Source organism: Pseudophryne corroboree, chromosome 5 (genome assembly GCF_028390025.1).
Source record: "Pseudophryne corroboree isolate aPseCor3 chromosome 5, aPseCor3.hap2, whole genome shotgun sequence".
Classification (NCBI taxonomy): Eukaryota; Metazoa; Chordata; class Amphibia; order Anura; family Myobatrachidae; genus Pseudophryne; species Pseudophryne corroboree.
Window position 1 is genome coordinate 265,975,441 of NC_086448.1, and position 24,558 is coordinate 265,999,998.

General features: G+C 46.2%; 1 protein-coding gene across 5 annotated transcripts in view; it reads left to right on the forward strand.

Moving 5' to 3' along the window:
- Nucleotides 1-24,558, forward strand: part of CNOT10 (CCR4-NOT transcription complex subunit 10) — a 292,315-nt gene that overhangs the window by 87,763 nt on the left and 179,994 nt on the right. For all 5 annotated transcript variants that reach the window (XM_063922301.1, XM_063922302.1, XM_063922300.1 and 2 more), the window contains 4 exons: nucleotides 2,923-3,069; nucleotides 6,607-6,809; nucleotides 22,578-22,699; nucleotides 23,966-24,142. In XM_063922301.1, coding sequence (XP_063778371.1) covers nucleotides 2,923-3,069; nucleotides 6,607-6,809; nucleotides 22,578-22,699; nucleotides 23,966-24,142 — 649 coding nt within the window. The remainder of the gene's footprint in view (nucleotides 1-2,922; nucleotides 3,070-6,606; nucleotides 6,810-22,577; nucleotides 22,700-23,965; nucleotides 24,143-24,558) is intronic.

The following is a 24,558-nucleotide window of genomic DNA, read 5'->3' on the forward strand; positions in this document are numbered from 1 at the left end:
AATATAAATAGTTTACACAGACACAAACGAACATGTTAAAACACTTGTGTGTGCAGACGCAAGGTTGTGTATGGAGACGCAAGTAATTGTGTAAAAGGAAGTATGTACAATGCATAAACACTGTGCTTTTGAAATACGTGTACAGTATGAGCGTCCGAGTTCCCGTGACATTCACTGTATTATAATTTTTTGTCTTTGTTATACATTCAATGGAAGGGTGCACACAGGTTTCACATAAATCTTGTCTTGTAACCTGATCGGAACTCTCTACCTGTCTACTGCATGAACTGTGCAGGCTCCCAGGGGGGAAGGGGAAAGTGGGATGGGGGTAGGGCAAGGCAGTGGAAAATACCATGTTCAAAGAACGGGCCAATGCTGAAGGAGCGTCAGAATCCCCTAGCTACAATACACAGGGTCGATAGGGATAAGTGAGGTCTATGCACATAACGATACACCAGACCCCATCGCATCACAAAGTGACAAAATGTCCAAGGCACATGAACCCCGTTTTGTAGAATTATGTGCATAGACCTCGCTTAACCCTATCGCCCCTGTGTATTTTAGCTAGGGGATTCCGACGCTCCTTCAGCACTGCCCGAAGCCTGCAAAACCTATGCCGTCACTCGCTCCATAGCTGAGTGCTGACACAAGGTGGATGTTCATGTGCCTTGGACATTTTGTCACTTTGTGATGCGATAAGGTCTGGGGTATCGTTAAGTGCATAGACCTCGCTTATTCCTATCGCCCCTGTGTTTTTAGATAGGGGATTGTGACGCTCCTTCAGCATTGCCCCATAGCCTGCAAAATCTGGACTGTTACTTGCTCCGTAGCCTAGGGCCTCCGTGGGGCAAGGAGTCATAGGTGGTAGCCATTTCTATTGAGTCTGCCCTGCTACAGAATTGTATGTGTACTGTACGGTGCATGGAACCTTAACAGTAGAACCGCTCCTGCAGCTTTGCCCTGGTTTTTGTGAATAAAAAAATAATAAATTGTCTGGAAAAAACTAACATGCATTCGTACTTTAGAAATCGAACGCGGGACTCTGAGTATAGGAAGCGGAACACTTCACCACTTTGCCGCAGACAGATGAATAAATCCATTGGTTTTGATTATGCTGTAATGGCAATGGGATTAGGACGCTAACATACTGTACAAAATTCCTAATCTCAAGAGGCAATAGTGAACTTCTAACACGTCCATTTGCGACAGTGTACACTACTGGTTTTATGTTGTTTTGTCTGCGGGACTTGGACGCTCACATATTCATAAAGTACTGTAGATGGATCATATACTGTATGCTGTACTATTTGCGTCTGTACCGTATATACTGTATTAAATAATGCAGCATAATGAGTATTTACTGTATTAAATAATGCAGCGTAATGAGTATTAACTGTATGCAGCGTAATGAGACGCTTAGTAAAGTAGACCTTATTATATATTTCAGTATTGTATTTTACGGGAACCACATGCATGCGCAGTGGTGATTGTAAAAGGCGACATCTGGTGGATGATCGCAGGTATTACACGTAAAGGTAACGCCAAATGCTCTGTCTACCTCCGTGCGATTAGGTACGCCTGTCTGTGACTAGGCGCGCCTCCCTACGCCCCAGTACGCTGCGTATGCTCGATCGGGACAAACGCCTCAGCCAGTCAAGATAAAGGTGGCTACATGTGTTCTCTGATAATTTGTTGCATAAGAGAGATGTTCTTGCAAATATGGAAACAATCCACCCCTCCTAGTTAATTAAAAGTTGTACATAAGATTAATTTCCATTATATCATGGAAACAGAATATATGCCATATGTCTGCTCAGCCTCATCTCCTCTCCGTGCGTTGGTCATCCTGGCGCGAATTTGTTACGGAAGGAGATTGAGCTCAGTATTTTCCCAATTCATCTCAATTTGATCCCCGTCAATATAGCCTTTGTGAGAGAGAGCCGGACTCCGCTAAAGAGGACTAACTGTTATTATGTTCTTTTTCTCATTATCATTACTATTATGTTAGCTGATTCTCATGCTTTATTGTATGTTTTTATGCATTGTTCTTCCTGAGACCATTTTGGCCTTCGATTATTTCATTGTTGTTCTATGCTCACTGATTTACTGTGATTTGTATGTTTTCGTTTTTGAAATCCTGTCTTCTCTTTTATTCCCCTTTTTGTTCCCCTGATTCCCCTTCTTCCTTTTATGTATCCCCAAATACGTAAACTACTCTTTAATAAAAATTATTGAAGTTTAAAAATAAACTATAAAATCCTGGAGTGCTGAAAATTAGTTATACTACCAATTTTAGATAGAGAAATCTGGGGCAGATGTATTAACCTGGAGAAGGCATAAGGAAGTGATAAACCAGTGATATGTGCAAGGTGATAAAGGCACCAGCCAATCATCTCCAATATGTAAATTAACAGTTAGGATCAGATTGGCTGGTGCCTTTATCACCTTGCACATATCACTGGTTTATCACTTCCTTATGCCTTCTCCAGGTTAATACATCTGCCCCTCAGTTTTGTATTTATTTTTTTATTGCTTTTTTCAAACCTTATCCTGGATACATTGGTGTTATGTCCTACCTTTCCCCCATACTTTTGTAACTGTCATAAATACAAACAAGGGTGAAAGTTAGCTGTGCTTTATACAAATTGTAACATAGTACAAGTAGCTATATTAAAAATAAATACATTTTGATTTGTTTCCATGACTAGTTTTAAAACCTTTGGCTGGGTACACATTAGAACGATATCTTGATGATTAGTCATTCGTTTTTCCTTCTTTAAAGTAACTGTAGTAAAAATAATTTAATTGTGATTGTCACTTTTTTTAAGGATGGCCAAAAATAAATATTGCATCTACACGAGCATTTACAGCTGAATTTGTTGGCATTGTGTATTTATAGTAAGCATATAATTCTAATTTTAGGCGAATGTGTTCGATGTATGTTCTGGAACAATCTCGGGTGCATTCATTTTGCCATGGGAAAACACAATTTAGGTCTCTTCTACTTCAAAAAGGCTATCCAGGAAAATGACAATGCCTGCGCACAGTTATCCACGTCTACAGATCCAGGTGAGCCCTCGTCCCTGTTATTCATGTTATAGGTAGCATTGGGTATGGACGTTGTACATGTCTTCTGAACTGAAGTTGCTACATTTTCTGTAAGATATATTGTATATGGTTGCCTACACTGGAGAAAAGCTGTTGTGGATAAAATCCAGGACAATATAGCAGTACATTTGTCTATGAAGGGTTTATTGATGCATCAAAAAGAGATATTTTATTTGTGTTTAAAAATATTACTATCATCATGATGTGCTTGCAATTATAAATACCTGCGTTTGAAGTTTTGGTCAGTGAGTCATATAGGGGTATATTCAATAATGGATCCGACAAGCCCTATTCAATGGGTGAAATTCAAATGATAGATCACGCCCAATCTCCTGTCTAAAATGATCCCCGTTATTGTGCATATCGCGCCCATAGTAATCAGGTTTGGCTGTGTAAAGGGTCGGGTGCCTTGCTACTCCAAGGGTAGCAAGTTGAAATAATGATACCATGCCCCCGAGGGCATAAACAGAACAGGTGTGGAATGGGGTGAAAAGAATTGAATCCCGCCCAATGAGCGGCCAAATTCGACAGTCGGATTTGGCCGTTCCCGGTGCTGCTGCTGCTGTCATTAACTCCAGTTACCTAGCCACTACACTATAAGGATCTGACCTGCGCTGTTACTGGCCTATAGGTAGTGGCGTGGCCGGGAGCTGCTGTGGGTGTGGAGGAGACATGAGCACACAGTGGTGTATAATGTGCGGGGGGCAGGGCATCATTCAGTTATCTCTGTGTGATTTAATGGCTGCTGCTAGTGTGTTACCCGGGGAGTGTTACTGTAGCTCAGCCAGGTGCCTGTAGCCAGCCCGCAGCAGCAGGGCGCCCAGGTCACTGTGTACACTGCTTGCATGCTACAGATTCCTGCCCACGGCCACCGGTGGCAGGCAGCGTCCACATGTACAGCAGCATTGCATTATGCGTCGGCTGCCCGGCTACAGCGGTAACACCACACACCGTTCACATGTGAGGGGACACAGGCAATGCCCCCGTACATCGCTGTGAAGTGTCACACAAGGAAGCCGTCTGCTTCTCTTCACACTGCTGCTTAGCAATAAGTATTTCATTGCCGCGGCCAAACCCGACAGGTTTGGCCCGTTCCGACACTGCCAATCCAACTTTTTTTAAAAGTCGGATTGACATTGTGGGAAATGGGGCTAAAACCTGTCTGGTTTGGCCGCGCTTACGACAATATAAGCGGCTCGGCGGCTGAAGCTGCCGATCCATGTGTATTCCGACAGCATTCAGTCGGAAACTGCTGTCTTTCCGACAAGACGGCAGTGTCCGACTCTTATTGAATATACCCCATAGTTAATGAAGGCATACTGGTTGGGGTTTGAATGATCAAACACAGTGTAATTATCACCTTTCATCAGATAAACATTTGCCTCACTGGTAACCTGTGTTAATTAGCCAAAGTTTATATACTTGTAAATATAGTCTGAATTGCCTTAGCTTTTTTCCTTTTTTGCTTCCCCTCATATCCTCTCTTTTCTAACACATTCTACCTTAAAATTACATTTCTGCAACCATCTAAACTTTTCGCTTGTAACTAAAGAACTGCAGTTGAACACTTGAATCTACCAGCGCTATACTATCCCCTGCATTTCTGCTGGTCTGTCTCTCATTCAGCCACTAGTCCTATTTTCAATTTTCCAACCCTATTTACCTCATCCACACTATGTCCAGACTGACAACAACACCCCTCAACACTCCTTGTCTGCCTAATCCTTTATTTTGCCCCCTTGTACCACCTCTATCTTTCTCTCCTAGTCTCCTACATCTCCTCTCTCCTCTACTGTCTCCCATCCTCCCCTCTGATTCCCTTCCCCATCTCTCCTGTTACCCCATGGTTATTCACTTCGGCCCCCCCCACAGGCCCTCTACCACACTCCGCTTTGTTCCCTCCATCGCACTGTACTCCCTCCGTGCCTAACTCCTGCAGTTTCCCTTCCTAGCTCAGGATCCAACACCATCACTACACCCTCTGCTTCCCTGCATTCCAAATCTCTTTGTAACAAACTGTCCCCACCCATGACCTTTTCATCTTCAACTCTCCTAACCATTACTGAAACCTGTATTACCCCCTCTGACACCACATCTTCCGCTGCTTCTCTGCTGGTGGCCTCACACACCCTGTCCCGGGGGTTGCCATGCTGGTGGTGTTGGGGCCCTTTTACCCTCTAGCTACTCCTACCAACTAATACCCCCCAGAACCGTCCCTTACATAATCTAAATTTGAGATCCATGCTTCACGCCTCTTCCAACGTGTTCATCTGCGAGTAGCTGTCATTTACCATCCCCCTGACATTCCCTCCAAATTCCTAGACAACTTTACTTTCGATACCGACAGTTTAGGAAATCACACTTTAAAGCAGACTGCCTCCATTTCAAACTTAAGCTCTCATCTTTCAGGACTGCCTTTTCCTTCGCTAAACAGTCATACTTCAAAAACCTTATCTCTCAGTCTTCGAACCGCCGGCACCTCTTTGCCACTGCCAACTCCCTCCTCTGTCCACCTCATCTCCCATCCTCACTCTCTGCCTATTACCCCATATACCTGTACATTACATCCCGCCAGATCATCAGCAACCAGCCACCTTCTTTATCCTACCACCCCTTCCCATCCCTCTTACCAACTCTGACATCTTTCTCCAGGACCAGACCTTCTCACCCCGGATGCTACTAAGACCATTATCCAATTACTAATCATCTCGTGACTGGACTACTGTAATATCCTCCTAGGTGGCATCCCTGACAAATGCCTTTCTCCACTTCAATCTGTCCTCAATGCTGCAGCCCTGCTTATCTTCCTCACCCAACGAACTACATCCACCTCCCCTCTCTTACAAGCCCTTAACTGGATCCCCTTCCCTTTCAGAATCCAATTCAAGCTTTTCACACTAACTTACAAAAGCCCTCACCCACTCCTCTCCCATTTACATCTCTGACCTTATTTCCGTTTACACTCCTACCCATCCTCTTCATTCCACTTAATGCACGCCACCTCTCTTGCCCACTTATTACTTCCTTCCACTCCTACCTCCAAGATTTTTCATGTGCTGCTTCCTATCTCTGGAATTTTCTAGCTCTCCCTATCAGACTTTCCACCTCTCTACAAAATATTAAACGAGCTCTCAAGACCCACTATTTTGCCAAACCCAGCCAACTCTCATCCTAACCCTCTGTTCCGCGCTCACGGTCTACCCCATTCATGTCACCCCTGTCTGTCTGCCCCTCCCCTTTTAGAATATAAACTGTCACGAGCAGGGCCCCTTTCCCTAATGTGCTTTTCCTTCTCTTCTCTTACTAAAACCATCTTCTACTCCATACTCTTTGATGGCACCTAATCCCTCGGTTTTCTGCTATCCATATACTTATTTCAGTGTCGTCTGCTGATACAGAAATGTTTATATACCCAGTACTTGTCCTATATTGTCTTGAACTATAAGTCACTGTTTGCTTATTTGTCTATTAAAAGCCGGTATTTTTTGCATTTATCAGGGAAGAAATTTTCAGGCAGACCGATGTGTACGCTGTTGACGAACAAGCGTTACGAGTTGCTCTATAACTGTGGCATACAGCTTCTGCACATCGGGCGACCGCTGGCAGCCTTTGAATGTTTGATAGAAGCTGTTCAGGTGTATCACTCAAACCCTCGACTCTGGTTAAGGTTAGCAGAGTGCTGTATAGCTGCCAATAAGGGGGTAAGAAAACACATTGTCTATTAAAATTAAATTTTTCTGAGTTTTATTTTAATACGTTGTTGTTGTCGTTTTTTGTCATTCTGGATGCCATTGCTTAAAGAAGCTTTTAGAGACCTGAATCTGAACTTTACTAATTTCCTCTGTCTTGACCTCTGCATTATCCCTCATATGTAGTCTTTCTAGAATGTCCTTTCTTACTCAAGATGCATTCAAAAACTCAATCTCCTCCTATCTGACATTTCCCTCACCCTTTTGTTCTTGCATCACTTTGAAAGCTTCACTGAGACTGAGCACCACTCTGAAATTTCCTAAGCTGTCTCCCGTGTCCTATAGAATCCATTTCAAATTATTCATCCTTTTCCTTTAGCACTACCACCCTATTATACTGTACATCTCTAATACATCTCTAATCGCATCTCTGAATACTATTCCTCACATTCTTCGATCTACCGCTGACTAGTATGTTAGGTTTTCTCCATCTCTCATTTCAGCCTGCCTAATGGCTACTCCAGAAGTTCCCAGAATCTGTCCTCAGTGCATCCTTACGGTCCAGGTTTTAATGACAACCATGCTTTGGCCAGGTGGCTTAATTAATGCCTCAATCTATCAGATTTCACCATATGTGCTCGATTTGGATATCTTTAAAACCTGGACTGTTAGGTTGCTTTGGGGACTGAGTTTGGGAACCACTGTGCTACTCACTGGGGTCGATCCTATTAGCTGTAAAGGATGTGATGTGCCGTTGCCGCGTGTTTCAATGCTGGCAACTGCACCTGATCTTGCACCCTTTGCCATCTGAAATCGGCCCCAATTCAAACAAAATTGCTCTGGGCCCTATGGGGCAGCGAGCACTTTTGTGTCCTTTGACCCGCAGTAAAGTGCGGCCGCTGCCGCGATGACTTGCACTTGCGAGATCATGGTGGCTGATAGGATTGACCACACTTAACTGAATTCTCTGTCGTGCATTTCAGATTTTTTTTTTTTTTAGCCTTACAATGTTTAAACACATCTTTATTATAGCTTACTTGCCTATACTGCTCATACTGGTACACCCTCACAATTGTTCCTCTTGACTCAGATCTGTTCTGTCTCAGCAGATTAGACACTTTCATGATCAGTGGTCCCCTTCTTGCAGGTGCTTTAAGCTCACTTCAAGTATTTGAGACTAGTCCTTTCCTCAGGGTGAACTGAGTTTATACTTTTTGGGATTGAGATTAAGGGCCAATTTTCAGTTTTGCTACAATGATTTACAAGTTAAGACCTCGGTTTAATATAGATAGGTATAAATTTATGATTGGATTATCTTTAATTGCTTTTTTTGCTGTTGTGTACTTTCTCACTCAGTCAGCTGGAGAACTCATTTGTCAGTGTTGATATATAAAGATAAATAGATATATATATACTTTTGATATATACATTTATGTGAAGTCTGTGAATTTCATGAAACAAACTTGCATTCGCAGACTCCCTAATTGGATTGAGTCCAGATAGTTTAAGCACACTGGTGCATTTGACTAGGTTCTTGGTACGTTCTGAATATTCTTCTCTTGGCTATCCGAATTGTCCCATGTTTGAAGTGGGCAGGGATAGAACAATCTGTAGCCACCCATATCATTGAAATGTTCATAGCAGTAGATGCTTGTGACGTTGAGGAAGGTGGCAACCCATTCTTTTGGGTAATTGTTTGAGTGGGGACTGCATAGGACTTTGGAGAGTCATTATAGGCGTTTCAGCTCCAAGGTAAAGCACCTAAGGCTATTCAGTTAGTAGCCTGCTGTAAGCTTACAACCAGACCTTATGCGCCTCTGAATGTGGAGGTGCAAGCATACATTTGCATTAAGTGATGTATTGAGGATAGTCGAGATTTTTTACTGTGGGCGACTAATTGAATATCTCCGGGCATTTTACGTGGAAGCTGAGGCCACACGGTACAGACTGCCACTAAGTGCAACTTTTTTCTTCTACGGATCCTGAGGTGCAAATGGAGATTATAATCCTTTTTCTCTTACGTCCCAGAGGATGCTGGGGACTCCGTAAGGACCATGGGGTATAGACGGGCTCCGCAGGAGATAGGGCACCTAAAAAGAACTTGAAGAAGACTATGGGTGTGCACTGGCTCCTCCCTCTATGCCCCTCCTCCAGACCTCAGTTAGATCTTGTGCCCAGAGGAGAATGGGTGCACTGCAGAGAGCTCTCCAGAGTTTTCTGTGGATAAGAATTTTGTTAGGTTTTTTATTTTCAGGGAGTCCTGGTGGCAACAGGCTCCCTGCATCGTGGGACCGAGGAGAGAGAAGCAGAGCTGGCTTGTCAGGTTGGGCACTGCTTCTAAGGCTACTGGACACCATTAGCTCCAGAGGGAGTCGGAACACAGGTTTCACCTGGGGTTCGTCCCGGAGCCGCGCCGCCATCCTCCTCAGATGCTGAAGACAGAAGCCGGATGAGAAGGCAGAAGACATCAGATTTTCATGAGGTAAGGCGCGCAGCGGTAAGCTGCGCGCCATTGCTCCCAGTCTCACACACAGAGCAGCACTGAAGGGTGCAGGGCGCAGGGGGGGGCGCCCTGGGCAGCAATAAATCTCACATTTGGGCACTGACAAGGTAGATTAGGCTGCTGGGCAGTAATTCTACGATCCCCCGCCATTTTCTATAAAAAAAATCACCGGGACCGAAGCCCGCCGTCGGGTGGGCGGAGCTTGATCCCCAGCACTAACCAGCGCCATTTTCTCCACAGAAGCTGCATGAGGAAAACGCTGGCTACCTGGTCTCTCCCCTGCTGAACATTCAGGCTGGAAAAAAGAGGAGGGGGCATTTTGAGCGCAGTGAGTGGAATCTGGTCAATTTATAGTTATATAAAAGCGCTATCTGGTCATATCTTTCCAGTGTTATTAAGCGCTGGGTGTGTGCTGGCATACTCTCTCTCTGTCTCTCCTAAGGGCCTGGTTGGGGTTTTGTCCCCTTATAGGTAATCCCTGTGTGTGTGTGGGGTGTCGGTACCTGTGTGTCGACATGTCTGAGGCGGAAGGCTTCTCCAAGGCGGCGGTGGAGCAAATGAGTGGTGTGTCCCCGTCGGTTGTGCCGACTCCGGATTGGATGGACATGTGGCATATGTTGAATGCAAGTGTGGCATCTTTACATAAAAGGCTTGATAAGGCTGAATTAGGGGGGACATCAGGGGGTCAATCCTCGGATTGGACCGACTCACAGGGCCCGTCGGGGTCTCAAAAGCGTCCCTTAACACAAGACACTACTACCGACACGGACTCTGATTCCAGTGTCGACTATGACGAAGTAAAATTACATCCTAGGGTGACTAAAACCATTCAGTGTATGATTGTGGCAGTAAGGGATGTGTTGCATATTGAGGATGAACCCTCGGTCCCCGACACAAGGGTACACATGTTTAAGGAAAAGAAACAGATTATTAATTTTCCCGCATCTCAAGAATTAAATGATTTCTTTGGGAAAGCTTGGGAGACTCCGGACAAGAGACCGCAGATCCCCAAAAGAATTTATATGGCATACCCCTTCCCTAAGCAGGACAGGGAGATTTGGGAATCTTCCCCCACTGTGGACAAGTCCCTGACGCGCTTGTCCAAGAAAGTGGCGCTACCGTCTCCTGACACAGCGGCCCTTAAGGACCCTGCAGATCGCAGGCAAGAAACTACCTTAAAGTGTATTTATTCTCATACAGGGGCTGTGCTAAGACCGACAATTGCGTCGGCATGGGTGTGTAGCGCGATTGCAGCTTGGACAGATGAGCTGACAGATCAATTTGATAATATGGATAAGGATACTATATTCTTAACTCTAGCCCACATAAAGGACGCAGTCTTATTTATGAGGGATGCTCAAAGGGACATTGGATTGCTAGCTTCTAGGGCCAATGCCATGTCTATCTCAGCGAGAAGATCCTTATGGACTCACCAATGGACGGGTGATGCGGATTCCAAGAAACATATGGAAGTACTACCCTATAAGGGTGATGTATTGTTTGGGGATGGGCTGACGGACCTGGTTTCCACAGCGACAGCAGGTAAATCAAATTTTTTTACCATATATTCCCCAGCAGCAAAAGAAAGTAACACCCTATCAGATGCAGTCCTTTCGGTCGCACAAGTCCAGAAGAGGTCGGGGATCTTCTTTCCTCTCCAGAGGAAAGGGCAGAGGCAAAAGAGCACCTGCTTCGGCAGGTGCCCAGGAACAAAAGTCCTCCCCGGCTGCTCCAAAACCCACAGAATGACGCTGGGGCTCCCCAGAGGGAGTCCGCACCGGTGGGGGCACGTCTTCGACTTTTCAGTCAGGCCTGGGTCAGTTCGGACCTGAATTCCTGGGTCTTGGAAATAGTTTCCCAGGGTTACAAATTGGAATTCGAGGAGGTGCCCCCGCGCCGATTTTTCAAATCGGCCCTACCAGCTTCCACATCGGAAAGGGATATAGTGTTAGCTGCAATTCAAACGCTGTGTATACAGCAAGTGATAATCAAGGTTCCTCTGCACCAGCAGGGAAGAGGTTACTACTCAACCCTATTTGTGGTACCGAAACCGGACGGTTCGGTCAGACCTATTTTGAATCTGAAATCCCTAAACCTGTACATAAAAAGATTCAAATTCAAAATGGAATCTCTCAGAGCGATAATAGCTAACATGGAGGAGGGGGAGTTTATGGTGTCTTTGGACATAAAGGATGCGTACCTTCATGTCCCCATATATGCCCCCCATCAGGAATACCTGAGATTCGCTGTACAGGATTGTCATTACCAATTTCAGACGTTGCCGTTTGGACTCTCCACGGCCCGAGTATTTTCACCAAGATAATGGCGGAAATGATGGTGGTCCTGCGCAAGCATGGAGTCACAATTATCCCATACTTGGACGATCTCCTGATAAAAGCGAGATCAAGGGAGAAATTGCTGAGCAGTGTGGCGCTCTCTCTGAGAGTGCTCCAGCAACACGGTTGGATTCTAAATCTACCGAAGTCACAGTTGATTCCGACAACTCGACTACCGATTCTAGGTATGATACTGGATACGGAACAAATGAAGGTCTTCCTCCCAATAGAGAAAGCCCAAGACATCCAGAACATGGTCAGAGACCTGCTAAAACCAAAAAGGGTGTCAGTTCACCAATGCACTCGAGTTCTGGGAAAAATGGTGGCGGCCTACGAGGCCATTCCCTTCGGAAGGTTCCATGCAATGACTTTTCAATGGGACCTTCTGGACAAGTGGTCGGGGTCCCATCTGCACTTACATTGGAAAATAACTCTGTCCCCAGGGGCCAGAGTGTCCCTCCTGTGGTGGTTGCAAAGTGCTCACCTCCTGGAGGGTCGCAGGTTCGAAATTCAGGATTGGATCCTGGTTACCACGGACGCGAGCCTCCGAGGATGGGGAGCGGTCACACAGGGAAAAAAAATTCAGGGTCTTTGGTCAGACCAGGAGTCCTGTCTACACATCAATGTGTTGGAACTCAGGGCCATTTACTACGGCCTTCGACAAGCGGAGAGTCTTCTTCGAAACCTACCGGTTCTGATTCAATCAGACAGTGTCACAGCAGTGGCTCATGTGAACCGCCAAGGCGGGACACGAAGCAGAGTCGCGATGGCAGAAGCCACAAGGATCCTTCGCTGGGCGGAAAATCATGTAAGCGCTCTGTCGGCTGTCTTCATTCTGGGAGTGGACAACTGGGAAGCAGACTTCCTCAGCAGACACGATCTCCATCCAGGAGAGTGGGGACTTCATCAAGAAGTCTTTGCAGACGTAACGCGTCTTTGGGGAACTCCTCAAATAGACATGATGGCGTCACGCCTCAACAAAAAGCTTCGGAGGTATTGTGCCAGGTCTCGGGACCCTCAGGCAGTAGCAGTAGACGCTCTGATAACACCGTGGGTGTTCAAATCGGTCTACGTGTTTCCTCCTCTTCCTCTCATCACAAAAGTGTTGAGGATCATAAGACGAAGATGAGTACAGACGATACTCGTTGTCCCAGACTGGCCTCGAAGGGCCTGGTACTCTGATCTACAAGAGATGCTCACAGGGGATCCCTGGCCTCTTCCTCTGAGGGAAGACCTGTTGCAACAGGGGCCCTGTGTATTTCAAGACTTACCGCGGTTACGTTTGACGGCATGGCGGTTGAACGCCGAATCCTAGCGAAAAAGGGGATTCCGGAAGAGGTCATCCTTACTTTAATAAAGGCTAGGAAGGAGGTGACGGTAAAACATTATCACCGTATCTGGCGAAAGTATGTGTCTTGGTGTGAGACCAAGAATGCACCTACGGAAGATTTTCATCTGGGTCGTCTTCTCCACTTCCTACAGACAGGAGTGGATATGGGCCTGAAATTAGGCTCTGTTAAGGTACAGATTTCGGCCCTCTTGATTTTCTTTCAGAAGGAATTGGCTTCTCTTCCAGAAGTCCAGACGTTTGTAAAGGGAGTGCTGCACATACAGCCCCCTTTTGTGCCTCCAGTGGCACCATGGGACCTGAACTTGGTGTTGCAGTTCCTAAGATCACACTGGTTTGAACCGCTTAACAAGGTTGAGTTGAAATTTCTTACCTGGAAGGTGGTCATGTTGTTGGCCTTAGCAACAGCAAGGCGAGTGTCAGAATTGGCGGCTTTGTCACACAAGAGCCCCTACTTGATTTTTCATGTGGATCAAGCTGAATTGAGGACACTTCCGCAATTTTTGCCTAAAGTGGTTTCTTTGTTCCATATGAATCAACCTATTGTGGTGCCTGTGGCTACAAGTGACCTGGAGGATTCCAGATCCCTGGACGTAGTCAGGGCCTTAAAAATTGATGTAGCGGGGGCGTGGCCTGGATGCTGAGTGAGCAGGCAGCAATTTCTGTGAGCTCTCAGGGACCTGGGAGCTAAATATAGAATAATACCTTCCCCACGTCCCAAGTTCGACCCTGTGACACTCAGCTGCGGTGCTGGAGCAGTGAGAGAGCGGGGAAGTGGAGCTGCGGAATCGGGGAGCCGGTTTTCTGGCTCCCGCGGATTGCGGCCTACTCCCTGCCCCGAAGCCGGGACCTCAATTTCAGATTACATCCGTCGGCTGGGCGGCTGCCTTACCGAGACGCCTGGAGGACCCGCTCGACCCCTACCCCCCTTGGAGAATCCCCTGCAACCTACCAGTGTCCCTCGCCGGAAGACGAGGGGGAGTGAGTCCCATGTCGGAGCTACTCGACGAGCTCCGCTACGCGAGCGGCGGCCATCTTGGGTGCCGGGAGCTGGAGAGGCGATCCGGCTGCAGCAAGGAGGAGACGGCTGACGGCCCCCCGGGTGAGTGTGAACTTCAGACCCGGCTCGGACGAGCAGACGGCGGGCCTCTCCTCCCTCCCCGTAAGCTTTGGCCGGCGTCCGCCTGGCGCCGCTGCGGGCGCCCTCCCTCCCTCCGACATCAGACTGACTGGGGCTCAGAGAGACGACGATTGTTGCAGGTGCACTCCCTGCAAACATTTAACCTGCCTACACCACCTGTCCGTGCCCTGGAGTGAGTGCTGCCCTTGGTGGGTGGTGGAGAGTTCCCCCCCCCCCCCCCCCCCTGCAGATACCCTTGCCCACGACTGGGAGCCCTGGGACACCCTTGCTTTCCGGAGTGGCCTCCCACGGCCGTGGGTGGCTGGCCGGAGGGGCCTGAGGATCGGCTTGACCTCCCACAACCATCAGCCTTCACGGGGCTGCAACATAGAGGCCTAACACACCAAGGCAGAAAAGGGGTAAATAAAAAGGAAGCGACTCCTGTCCCTACCGCTACCGCTTCATACCTATCTTGGTTTGAATCTTTCCTGACGAGGGGAGTACACCCCCTGACCCTGCTCCTGGGACGGCCAGGAATTCATTGTTTAAAGTGAGGGCAACTAGCGCAATGGCCCTGTCTGCACCGCTCATACCGATGTAAACCAAGAGATTTCTCCCAACTCTGCCATTATCCACGTGATGTCTTGTTAGCTTCTGGAAAAGTGGAGCCTCCCGGTTTCTCCATCCTCAGTGTTTGGATATATTAAGCTATCTTCATCTGGGCTTTACCATGCCCACTAGGCGCAGCAAACCGTCAAAACCTGCACAGCAGCTTTCTTTTTTCAAATCATCCCCGAAAATGCCGGGCCCTAAAGTCACCGGGCCCTCTACAGCAGGGGCAGTTCCCCAGACCCCTCCGTCACTGGAGGTGCGTCCGTCAGCCACGACCTTGGATAAGGTTGGAGACGGGGAGGCCCTCACGGTGGGCACTATGAAGTTGCTTTTGACCCGCTTTAAAGAGGAAGTTGCAGCTGAGTTCCGTACCACCTTAACGGCGTGCCAACAATCTATAGATGATCTGGGTGGCCGTACGGACCACTTGGAAACTAAAATGGAAGAAGTCGTGGGGTCCCATAACAACCTACTGGACTCTCATGATGCATTGGAGGCAGAGGTGAAGCTTTTACGGGACAAGGTCACGGATCTGGAAGATAGATCGCGTCGCAGCAATCTTAAGCTACGCAGAGTCCCCGAATCGGTGTCACACAGTAGTTTGCACGATTACACGGTGACCATTTTTAAGGCCCTGATGCCTCAGTTTACATCTACAGACCTCATTATTGACCGAATACACCGGCTACCGAAGGCCAGAGCGGCCCCAGGAGATGCACCGAGAGACGTCCTCATGAAGATGCACTACTTCCATGTTAAAGAGGCCTTACTGAAAGCATCCAGACCGACGTCTGATACATCTTCAGCTCTACAAGGACTTCAACTCTTTGGGGATCTATCTGCGGCCACTCTATAAGCGGCGATCATTTCACCAGATCACTACGGCCCTCAGAAAGGCTGATATCCCATACAGATGGGGTTTCCCCACCAAGCTGCTGATCCACCGGGATGGCTCCACTGTCTCTGTCTCCACTGCAGATGAAGGAGAAAAGCTGCTTAAATCATGGAATATCACGGAACCCACGGCGGGCTCCTCCCCCCGACGTCTTCAGCAGGACTGGTCGTCGGTGAAATGAGGATGCTGGCTCTGTGACGGATACCTTACCGTTATGGTAATAATGTTACGACTCCAGTGACTCTTCAGATAAAGGCTTTATCCCATGCATAAAGGGCCATAGTCTGTTGAGATGGGGGGCGCTGGGCATAGCGAAAGTAATGTGTGTGTTTTGAAGCATTTCAATGATTCCCTGCTAGGCTCAATTAGTTGCTCTTTTTCTCTTTGGGGAACTGTGCCTGGCGCCCCCCTGGATATGACTGTTTATATTATACTGGCCTGTGGGATTAGTTCTTAAAGCTGGATAAGCTACATGAGCCGCTGGTCTAGTTCTCATGTTAGAAGTAATAGTTCTGGGTTTCTTTGTTTCTTTTTATGTTGGAGCACTTGTGTTCCGCCGTATTTGCTCTTCAGGTTCCGTTTGTACAGAAGTGCATACATCTGTTATTATGTTATCAAGATGTCCTTATATTCTTTGGTTTAAAGTGAATAAGTATGGCAGTGGGTGGGAGTTATGCCGCTAACCCCTCCCTTAGCCTACACAGTCGCCTTATTATGGCGACTGGACGTGATCTCACGAGAGATCAATTTAGTTTAGTTTTGTCCTATATTTTATGTTTGTTTTCCCACATGTATTCCTATATGTTTCCCCCTCCCTATCAGGTATACCGGTCTCAACACAGATATTGGCCATCAGAGGTATCAGTTTCTCCTGTAATTGAAAATGGTGAAGATAGTCTCCATTAATGCCAAAGGGCTTAACTCTCCTCAAAAACGTAGAGTAGCTGTGAACTATTTTTATAAGCTAAGAGCACAAGTAGTAGCTGTTCAGGAAACCCATTTTCAGAGTCAAAATCCTCCCCTCTTCACTAATTCACGATACCCCCTTTGCTACACTGCAAATGGACCCACCAAGAAAGCCGGCGTTGCCCTTCTCATAGCACAACACTGCCCGTTTGTCCTGTCCTCTAAATATGAAGACCCTGACGGGAGATATTTAATTTTAGTAGGTCGACTAGATAATGTGGAGACCACTCTGGTCTCTTGCTACGCCCCCAATACCAAACAAATAAAATTCCTTAGAACCTTTTGTAAAACTCTTCAAGAGCATACGAAAGGAGCCCTGTTGATCCTCGGAGATTTCAACATGGTGCTGGACCCCAATATAGATCGCTCTCGCCCAACCCGAATTTTACGTAGCAGTCCGGCCCAGGATCCCTCAGGCAGATTCGGTCAATTGTTAGCTGAATATTCGCTGTATGATGCATGGAGAGCCAAACACCCTGCAGAACGAGATTACACCTTCTTTTCCCACGTTCATAGTTCGTACTCTAGAATAGACTTGGCGTTAGTTGATAAGTGGACGTTAGCTGCCATTAGTAAGGTGGACATATTACCCATGTCTTGGTCAGACCACTCACCACTCGTTGTGAACTGGGAAGCCGACAAGAGAGTGGTCCCCCATGGCCCCTGGAGATTGGGCCCGCACCTTCTATCCCGCCCTGAGGCCCGCCAGGCCATTCAGCAATCTTTAGACCTATATTTAGCTACTAACTGCCCCAAGGACACAAACGTTTTCAACCATTGGTGTTCTCTGAAAGCAGTGGTTAGAGGCTCTGCAATCCAAATAGCAGCTAGACTTAAACGTGAGTATAAAAGTAGACAGGCCTCGGCCGAACGGGAGGCTGCTCGCCTGGAAACTGCACATAAAAGTGACCCCAATAATAAAGCCCTCTTTAAGGAACTCCTTGCTGCCCGTGACAAAGTGAACGTATTTGCCCTAGCGGAGGTTCATCGCAATCTGCAGCGACTCAATCAACAATATTATAGGCTTGGCAACAGAGCGGGACGCTTGCTGGCGCGTAAACTAAGGGGACGTAGAGCTAAAGAACGCATACATGCTGTACATACTGCTTCGGGAGTTAAAGTAACCGACCCGGGAGAGATAGCCAATGCGTTTGCCGAATACTATTCACAGTTGTACAACCTTAGAGATGATCCCGATACCCCCCAGCCTTCCTTGGTAGATATTGCTGGTTTCTTGGAGGGGTTGTCCCTCCCCACTATTGACCCTCAGACCCTTGAATCCCTTAGTTTGCCCTGGGCACATGAGGAAGTTGTGGCAGCTATTGAATCCTGCCCAGTAAACAAGGCCCCGGGCCCAGACGGAAACCCCGCCAACTTCTATAAAACCTTTAAATCTACTCTTGCCCCGCTTTTAGTGTCAGTTTTCAACAAAGCCTCAAACTCCACATGCTTCCCGAAAGAGATGCTGGAGGCCCGTATAGTTACCATCCCTAAGGCGGGTAAATCTCCTGCTGTGGTCCAGAACTACCGCCCGATAGCACTCTTAAACACGGATCTTAAATTGTTCGCTAAGCTAGTTGCAAATAGGATATCCCCACTCCTACCCAATCTAATTAACCCTGACCAGGTAGGTTTTGTTCTTGGACGGCAAGCATCTGATAACACACGGAGGGTTATCAATTTGATTGAACGCTGCCAAGCCCGGGACGAGCCTCTCTTGCTTCTCTCTTTAGATGCAGAAAAGGCTTTTGATAGGCTGCACTGGGACTATCTACGGGCTACCCTGGACTGCTTTGGATTTGCAGGTAGGATACTCGACTCCATCTTGGCCCTGTACTCCTCCCCATCGGCTTCGGTGTTCACCAATGGTTGCAATTCATATACATTCAATATCACGAATGGGACCCGTCAGGGTTGCCCCCTTTCACCCCTCATTTTTGTGCTGGCTATTGAGCCCTTGGCGGAGCGGATCAGAACACTAGACTCCATTGTTGGCCCTGTGGTGGAAGGGACGCACCATAAAATATGTCTTTTTGCTGACGATATCTTAGTATGCCTTAGCGACCCTGAATCGTCATTACCGCATTTACACTCTCTCTTAGACTCCTATGCAGCGATCTCCTATTATAAGCTAAATACCACTAAGACTGAGGCCCTTCCTCTGAACATGTCGGATGACGTTCTTAGGCGTCTAAAGATGGCCTACAAATACGCATGGCAACTCAGGTCACTTAAATACTTGGGTGTGCAAATCTCCAGAGGGCGAGATTTAATGGGATGTAACTATGACCCCCTTTTTAGAACATTTGAGCTATTTATTAAAGACTGGATGATGCAGGAGGTTTCATGGGTCGGACGAGTAGCGGCTGCGAAGATGGTGCTCTTACCCAAACTGATGTACCTTTTCCGTACCATTCCTAGGACCCTCCCTAAAGATATTTGCAATAGATTTAACCGTTTACTATCAAACTATGTGTGGGGGGGCTCAAAACCGAGGATAGCAAAATCCACCCTAGTTGCGCGGAAGTGTGACGGGGGAGTGGCCTACCCAGATCTAGAGAGATACCATAATGCTTGTTTACTCGCTCAGGCCAGAGACTGGTTCACTCAAGACGCCCCAAAACCATGGGTGTCACTGGAACGGAGTGCTATCTCCCCCTTCGCACTATCTGACTTGCTCTGGCTGCCTACAGCTTCTATCCCTCCAGAAGGGGTGGAAAACTCGGCGGTTCAGGCAACGTTGTTAGCATGGAAAATCGTAACTAAATCCCTCCCCACCGGAGCCCTTCCCTCCCCCCAATTGTCTCTCCACACCATAGCCACAATGATCCCAGACCTTCACCTACACCATTGGCGTGACAGAGGCCTATCCACCTTGAAGGATGTCCTTCGGGACGGTGTGTTGGTCCCATTTTCCCTACTTCAGGAACAATTCCAGGTACCTAAACAAGATTTTCACAGATATCTGCAATTGAGGCATTGGCTTCAAAGTTTTTCTCCTAACCGAGTCCCCCATACTGGCCCCTCTAAATTGCTGATGTCACTCCTGTTGCCTGTCAGAAATAAAGGCGGCATCTCCAGATGGTACCAATATCTCGTGACTGAGGCCCGGCGTGGGGTATTCCCCTCACAGACCAAATGGGAAAAAGACCTCCCTGCGGTCTTCACCGAGGATATTTGGAAAACTATCTTTCAATCCTGCTTTAAAATTTCTAAATGTACAAATCACTGTGAAATGTATTACAAATTGGTTCATAGGGTGTACTTTACGCCGGAACGCTTACACAAGATTTGGCCTGAGGTCTCTGCCAGTTGCTGGAGGAACTGTGGAATGGTGGGGGATATTCTACACATTTTCTGGCTATGCCCAACAATCCGGTCACTGTGGAGAGATGTGTTTCTTTTCATGTCGCTTGTCCTGGGAGTATCCCTCGCACCTGACCCCCTAATAGCACTATTTCATTACTACCGTGGTGAGATGTCTAACAGCGACAGATATCTTTTAGGTCATATACTCATAGCAACTAAGGCCGCCATTGCCTCCAAATGGAAGTCGGCGGTCGTTCCCACGCTATTAATGATAGAACAAAAAGTTCATCAACACTATGTGTTTGAAACGTCGGAGGGCGGATTTCCCCCCGGGACTCCCAAGATGAGTAGGAAATGGGATAAGTGGTTCCTATATAGAGAAAAATTGGGCCAAAGTAGTTTATCCGGTACCATTATTGCCCCACCTGACCCTTCTGAGCTTAACTCCCCAAACCAAGATGGCCCCTAACTTAACTCAATTCATTACGGGTTTCAGATCTCTCCACTTTCATTATGTTTACATTCTGATTTTATTGCTATTCACAGATGTCCCTGATACCTAACCTTCCTTTCCCTTGTCTTAATTAGTTATGTTATGTTATGTACTTGTCTTCTCCCCCTATTTCTGTTTTATTTCTCATTTACAAATTCAACTGTACTTATAATTTGTACAAAATTTCAATAAAAATCTAATATTAAAAAAAAAAAAAATTGATGTAGCCAGGACGGCTAGAATTAGGAAAACAGAGGCTCTGTTTATCCTGTATGCGGCCAATAAGATTGGCGCTCCTGCTTCGAAGCAGACTATTGCTCGCTGGATCTGTAATACGATTCAGCAGGCTCACTCTACGGCTGGATTGCCGGTACCAAATTCGGTTAAGGCCCATTCCACTAGGAAGGTGGGCTCTTCTTGGGCGGCTGCCCGAGGCGTCTCGGCTTTACAACTTTGCCGAGCGGCGACTTGGTCGGGGTCAAACACTTTTGCTAAATTCTACAAGTTTGATACCCTGGCTGATGAGGACCTAGCGTTTGCTGAGTCGGTGCTGCAGAGTCATACGCACTCTCCCGCCCGATTGGATGCTTTGGTATAAACCCCATGGTCCTTACGTAGTCCCCAGCATCCTCTAGGACGTAAGAGAAAATAAGATTTTAAACCTACCGGTAAATCTGTTTCTCCTAGTCCGTAGAGGATGCTGGGCGCCCGTCCCAGTGCGGATAATCTGCAAGACTTGTATATAGTTGTTGCTTACATAAGGGTTATGTTACAGTTGGAATAGGTCTTGGACCGTTACTGTTGTTTGTTCATACTGTTAACTGGTTATGTATGTTCCAGGTTACATGGTTTGATTGGTGTGGGCTGGTATGAATCTTGCCCTTGGATTGCTAAATCCTGCCTTGTATTGTCCATCTCCTCTGGGCACAGTTCTCTAACTGAGGTCTGGAGGAGGGGCATAGAGGGAGGAGCCAGTGCACACCCATAGTCAGGGGCGGATTGGGAACAAAAAATGGCCCTGGAAAAAATTTGTACTAGTGGCCCCACTTGGGCAGCACCAGAGATGTAAGGTCTAGCCATGGGCCATGGCAGCAGCACCCTCCCCCAAGACTTTCCAGATAGTGGGGATGTCCAGCATCAAGGGGAAGTTAAAAGGAAATAAAATTAAATGTTATGAGCACATTATATGATACACCTTTAGAATTTAGGAAACTATATAATTCTTTAGAAAGATATATTTTCTTGCTTATTACACCAACCATATCCCAATCACTATTCACTCAATCTTATAAGTCAGCCAAGCAGGCAGACAGAACATACACTAGATCATCTGCAATCACAGGCTAAGTGGCAAAGTCATTTTCATATATGCAAATTGTTTGGCATCTTATTCATTATGTCTATAAATAGGACATGTCCTCAAACAAAACAGGCCCCACGGGTGCGTTGGCCCACCGGGAATCTTCCCTGTAGACCCTATGGCCAATCCGCCTCTGCCCATAGTCAAAGTTATTTTTAGGTGCCCTATCTCCTGCGGAGCCCGTCTATACCCCATGGTCCTTACGGAGTCCCCAGCATCCTCTACGGACTAGGAGAAATAGATTTACCGGTAGGTTTAAAATCTTATTTTTTATTTGATGGCACAGTACTGCAAAATATAGCTCAAACTTGATCTAAGATGTTGTTTAATTACACCTGATTCTTGTGGTGCTGCCACAGTTTTGTCTTTGTGGTCGTCTTAGTGCCTGCCTGAATGTTCAGGTAATGCATAGCTGTGATGACTGTAAACTAGTGTAGGAAAGTAAGTAGTCTGCTTAGCTCTATAATTCTATGGACTGCTACTATTAATATTAAGAGAGCTGCAGGTTTTTCACTGAATGCTTGAGCGTAGAATGATACCTTTCATTTATATCTCGCTGGCCTTCATCGGCCAGTCAGCCTGGATGTGGTTTTCCTTATATGTTTACGATCTCTGCTGTAGGTAATATACAAATGCCATACCTCTATAGTTGATCTATGGGGGAAATGTACCCTTGTATACTTTGTCTGGCATCACATTGGTTTAAGCTCTGTAGGTTTTTTCAGGTAATATCAGCGTTATGAACTTTAACACACATTTTTTTTTTTTTTTTTTTTTATAATCTGTTTCCTTGTTATTTATCAATATTGTGACACAAAAAGTGGGTTTTTTTTTCCAGACGTTAGAGCAAGAAACAAAAGGTCTTCCAAGCAAGAAGGGCATCGTACAATCCATAGTGGGTCAAGGCTATCACCGGAAAATAGTCTTAGCTTCACAGTCCGTTCAGAATCTTCTATACAAGTGAGTATTTCCATTCCGTATATCTCTGCTGCCACATGAGCCGCTTGGGCACAGGTAGTGTTCGTTCTGTTCAAATATCTCATGAAGTGTAATTTCTGGAAATGTCCATTAGTTCCTGAGGTAGTTCAGACAGTAAATTATAAAGTGACGATTTCACATAACTAACATTTTGCCAATGTTTCTGTTGAAGGGACTTTATACTGAAATATAAAGTGTATAACACCGGTAACTAAAAAGGCATGCTGTATACTCCTTTATTCTAAATTTACTGCTCGGTAAAGCTACAGTGTTTCCACTAGGGGGCAATGTTCATTTTGGTCTATGCTTCATGTTTATTTTAAATGATGATGGCAACATTACATGGGGAAGATGTGCAATAGAAACTATTTTTTGGGACTATTTACAGTAATACACACCTATCTTTTACTGTGACTATATTTATATTCTGTAAAAGGTAGACAGACTAAACACTTCTCTACCCATGAATATGGTGGACAATTTGTTTACTGGATTTAATAGTGGATTGAATGTCTGTCCCATAAGAAGTGGTCTCCCTAGTGATCATTGCTGTATCACTTGACTTTATTGGCGTAATTGAGCCAGGTAATGAAGTGGAAAACAATCTCCGTTTTTTAGTTTTCCCAGTGAATTTGCAAATCGCACCATGGAGTTTTTTTTTACCTTCCCATGTACCAGTATAATATATTTTTTTAACTAACTCCCCTCCCCTTCTTATCCTATAATCGAATTACTTTTTCTATAGCCTTCCTGTATGTTGTATACAGTACGTGATAACCCTATTGCATATCATGATGGTGTGGTTTTACATCTGTGTATGCATCTGAGACGCACTGCGCTTGTGTCCTGATCGCTGCGGCAGGATGCAGTTGGAAATTGCACGTTTTCCTGGGTGGGATGGTGGTGAGAGGTGGACTGCTTTGTGGCTGCTAGTAGTCGGAATGTCGGTGCCAGTGAGTTGTAGGGTCTTCTTCATACTCCTTGGTGTAACATCCGTGGCTTTATACATTTCTGGGTGAAAGATACTGAGAAGCGTCTGATTGTGAAAAGCCGGTACTCCGTAAATGTATCCCTTTGCCTATTACCGATGAATCATCTGGATGATAACAGGAGATGGGGAGGCTAGTGGAGCAGAAATTAATTACAAGAAGGAGGGATACCGTTTGTGGTGGGAACCGAATTAGAAACTGTGACACTGTGAATCATACTGTTGCTTTGTATAATGTCACATTTTTTAATCCTCTATAGTGATGGGGAATCCTCCGCTATTCCGGTTGCCAGTATGGAGTTTGCTGCAATTTGTTTAAGAAATGCATTGCTTCTTTTGCCTGAGGACCAGCAAGACGCTAATAAAGAAAATGGTGCAAAAAATGTCAGTCAGACAGGCAACACAGATTCCATTGGGGAAAGCAGTGAGGCATGCAGGTAATAATCTTACTGCTGGGCAGATGAGGCAAACTCTTGGTGAATCATATTGGAATGTTTATTTGATAAGTTCAAATGTGCTTCTTAGAGGGGACTGGTTGGGCTGGATGCACACCATCATTTTAAGCATAGGAGGTGCTAACATTGTGAGACTTGTGCCACACAGACAAAAGGAAAATGCAGGTGACAATCGAAGTACTAAGAATACTGCTAATTAGAACAATTATAATAAACTGTACAATTTAACATGGAGTATAAATTAAGTTCTTAGCACGTTTGCCCAAAAATGCATGCCACCTACCATATCAGGATGAACCTCATCAGGTGTGTCCCTAACGTTCCTAATACTGACACATCATATTAATTTATCCAGGACTTGCCTATAATACTCCTTACTTATGTGTATGTATGTGCAT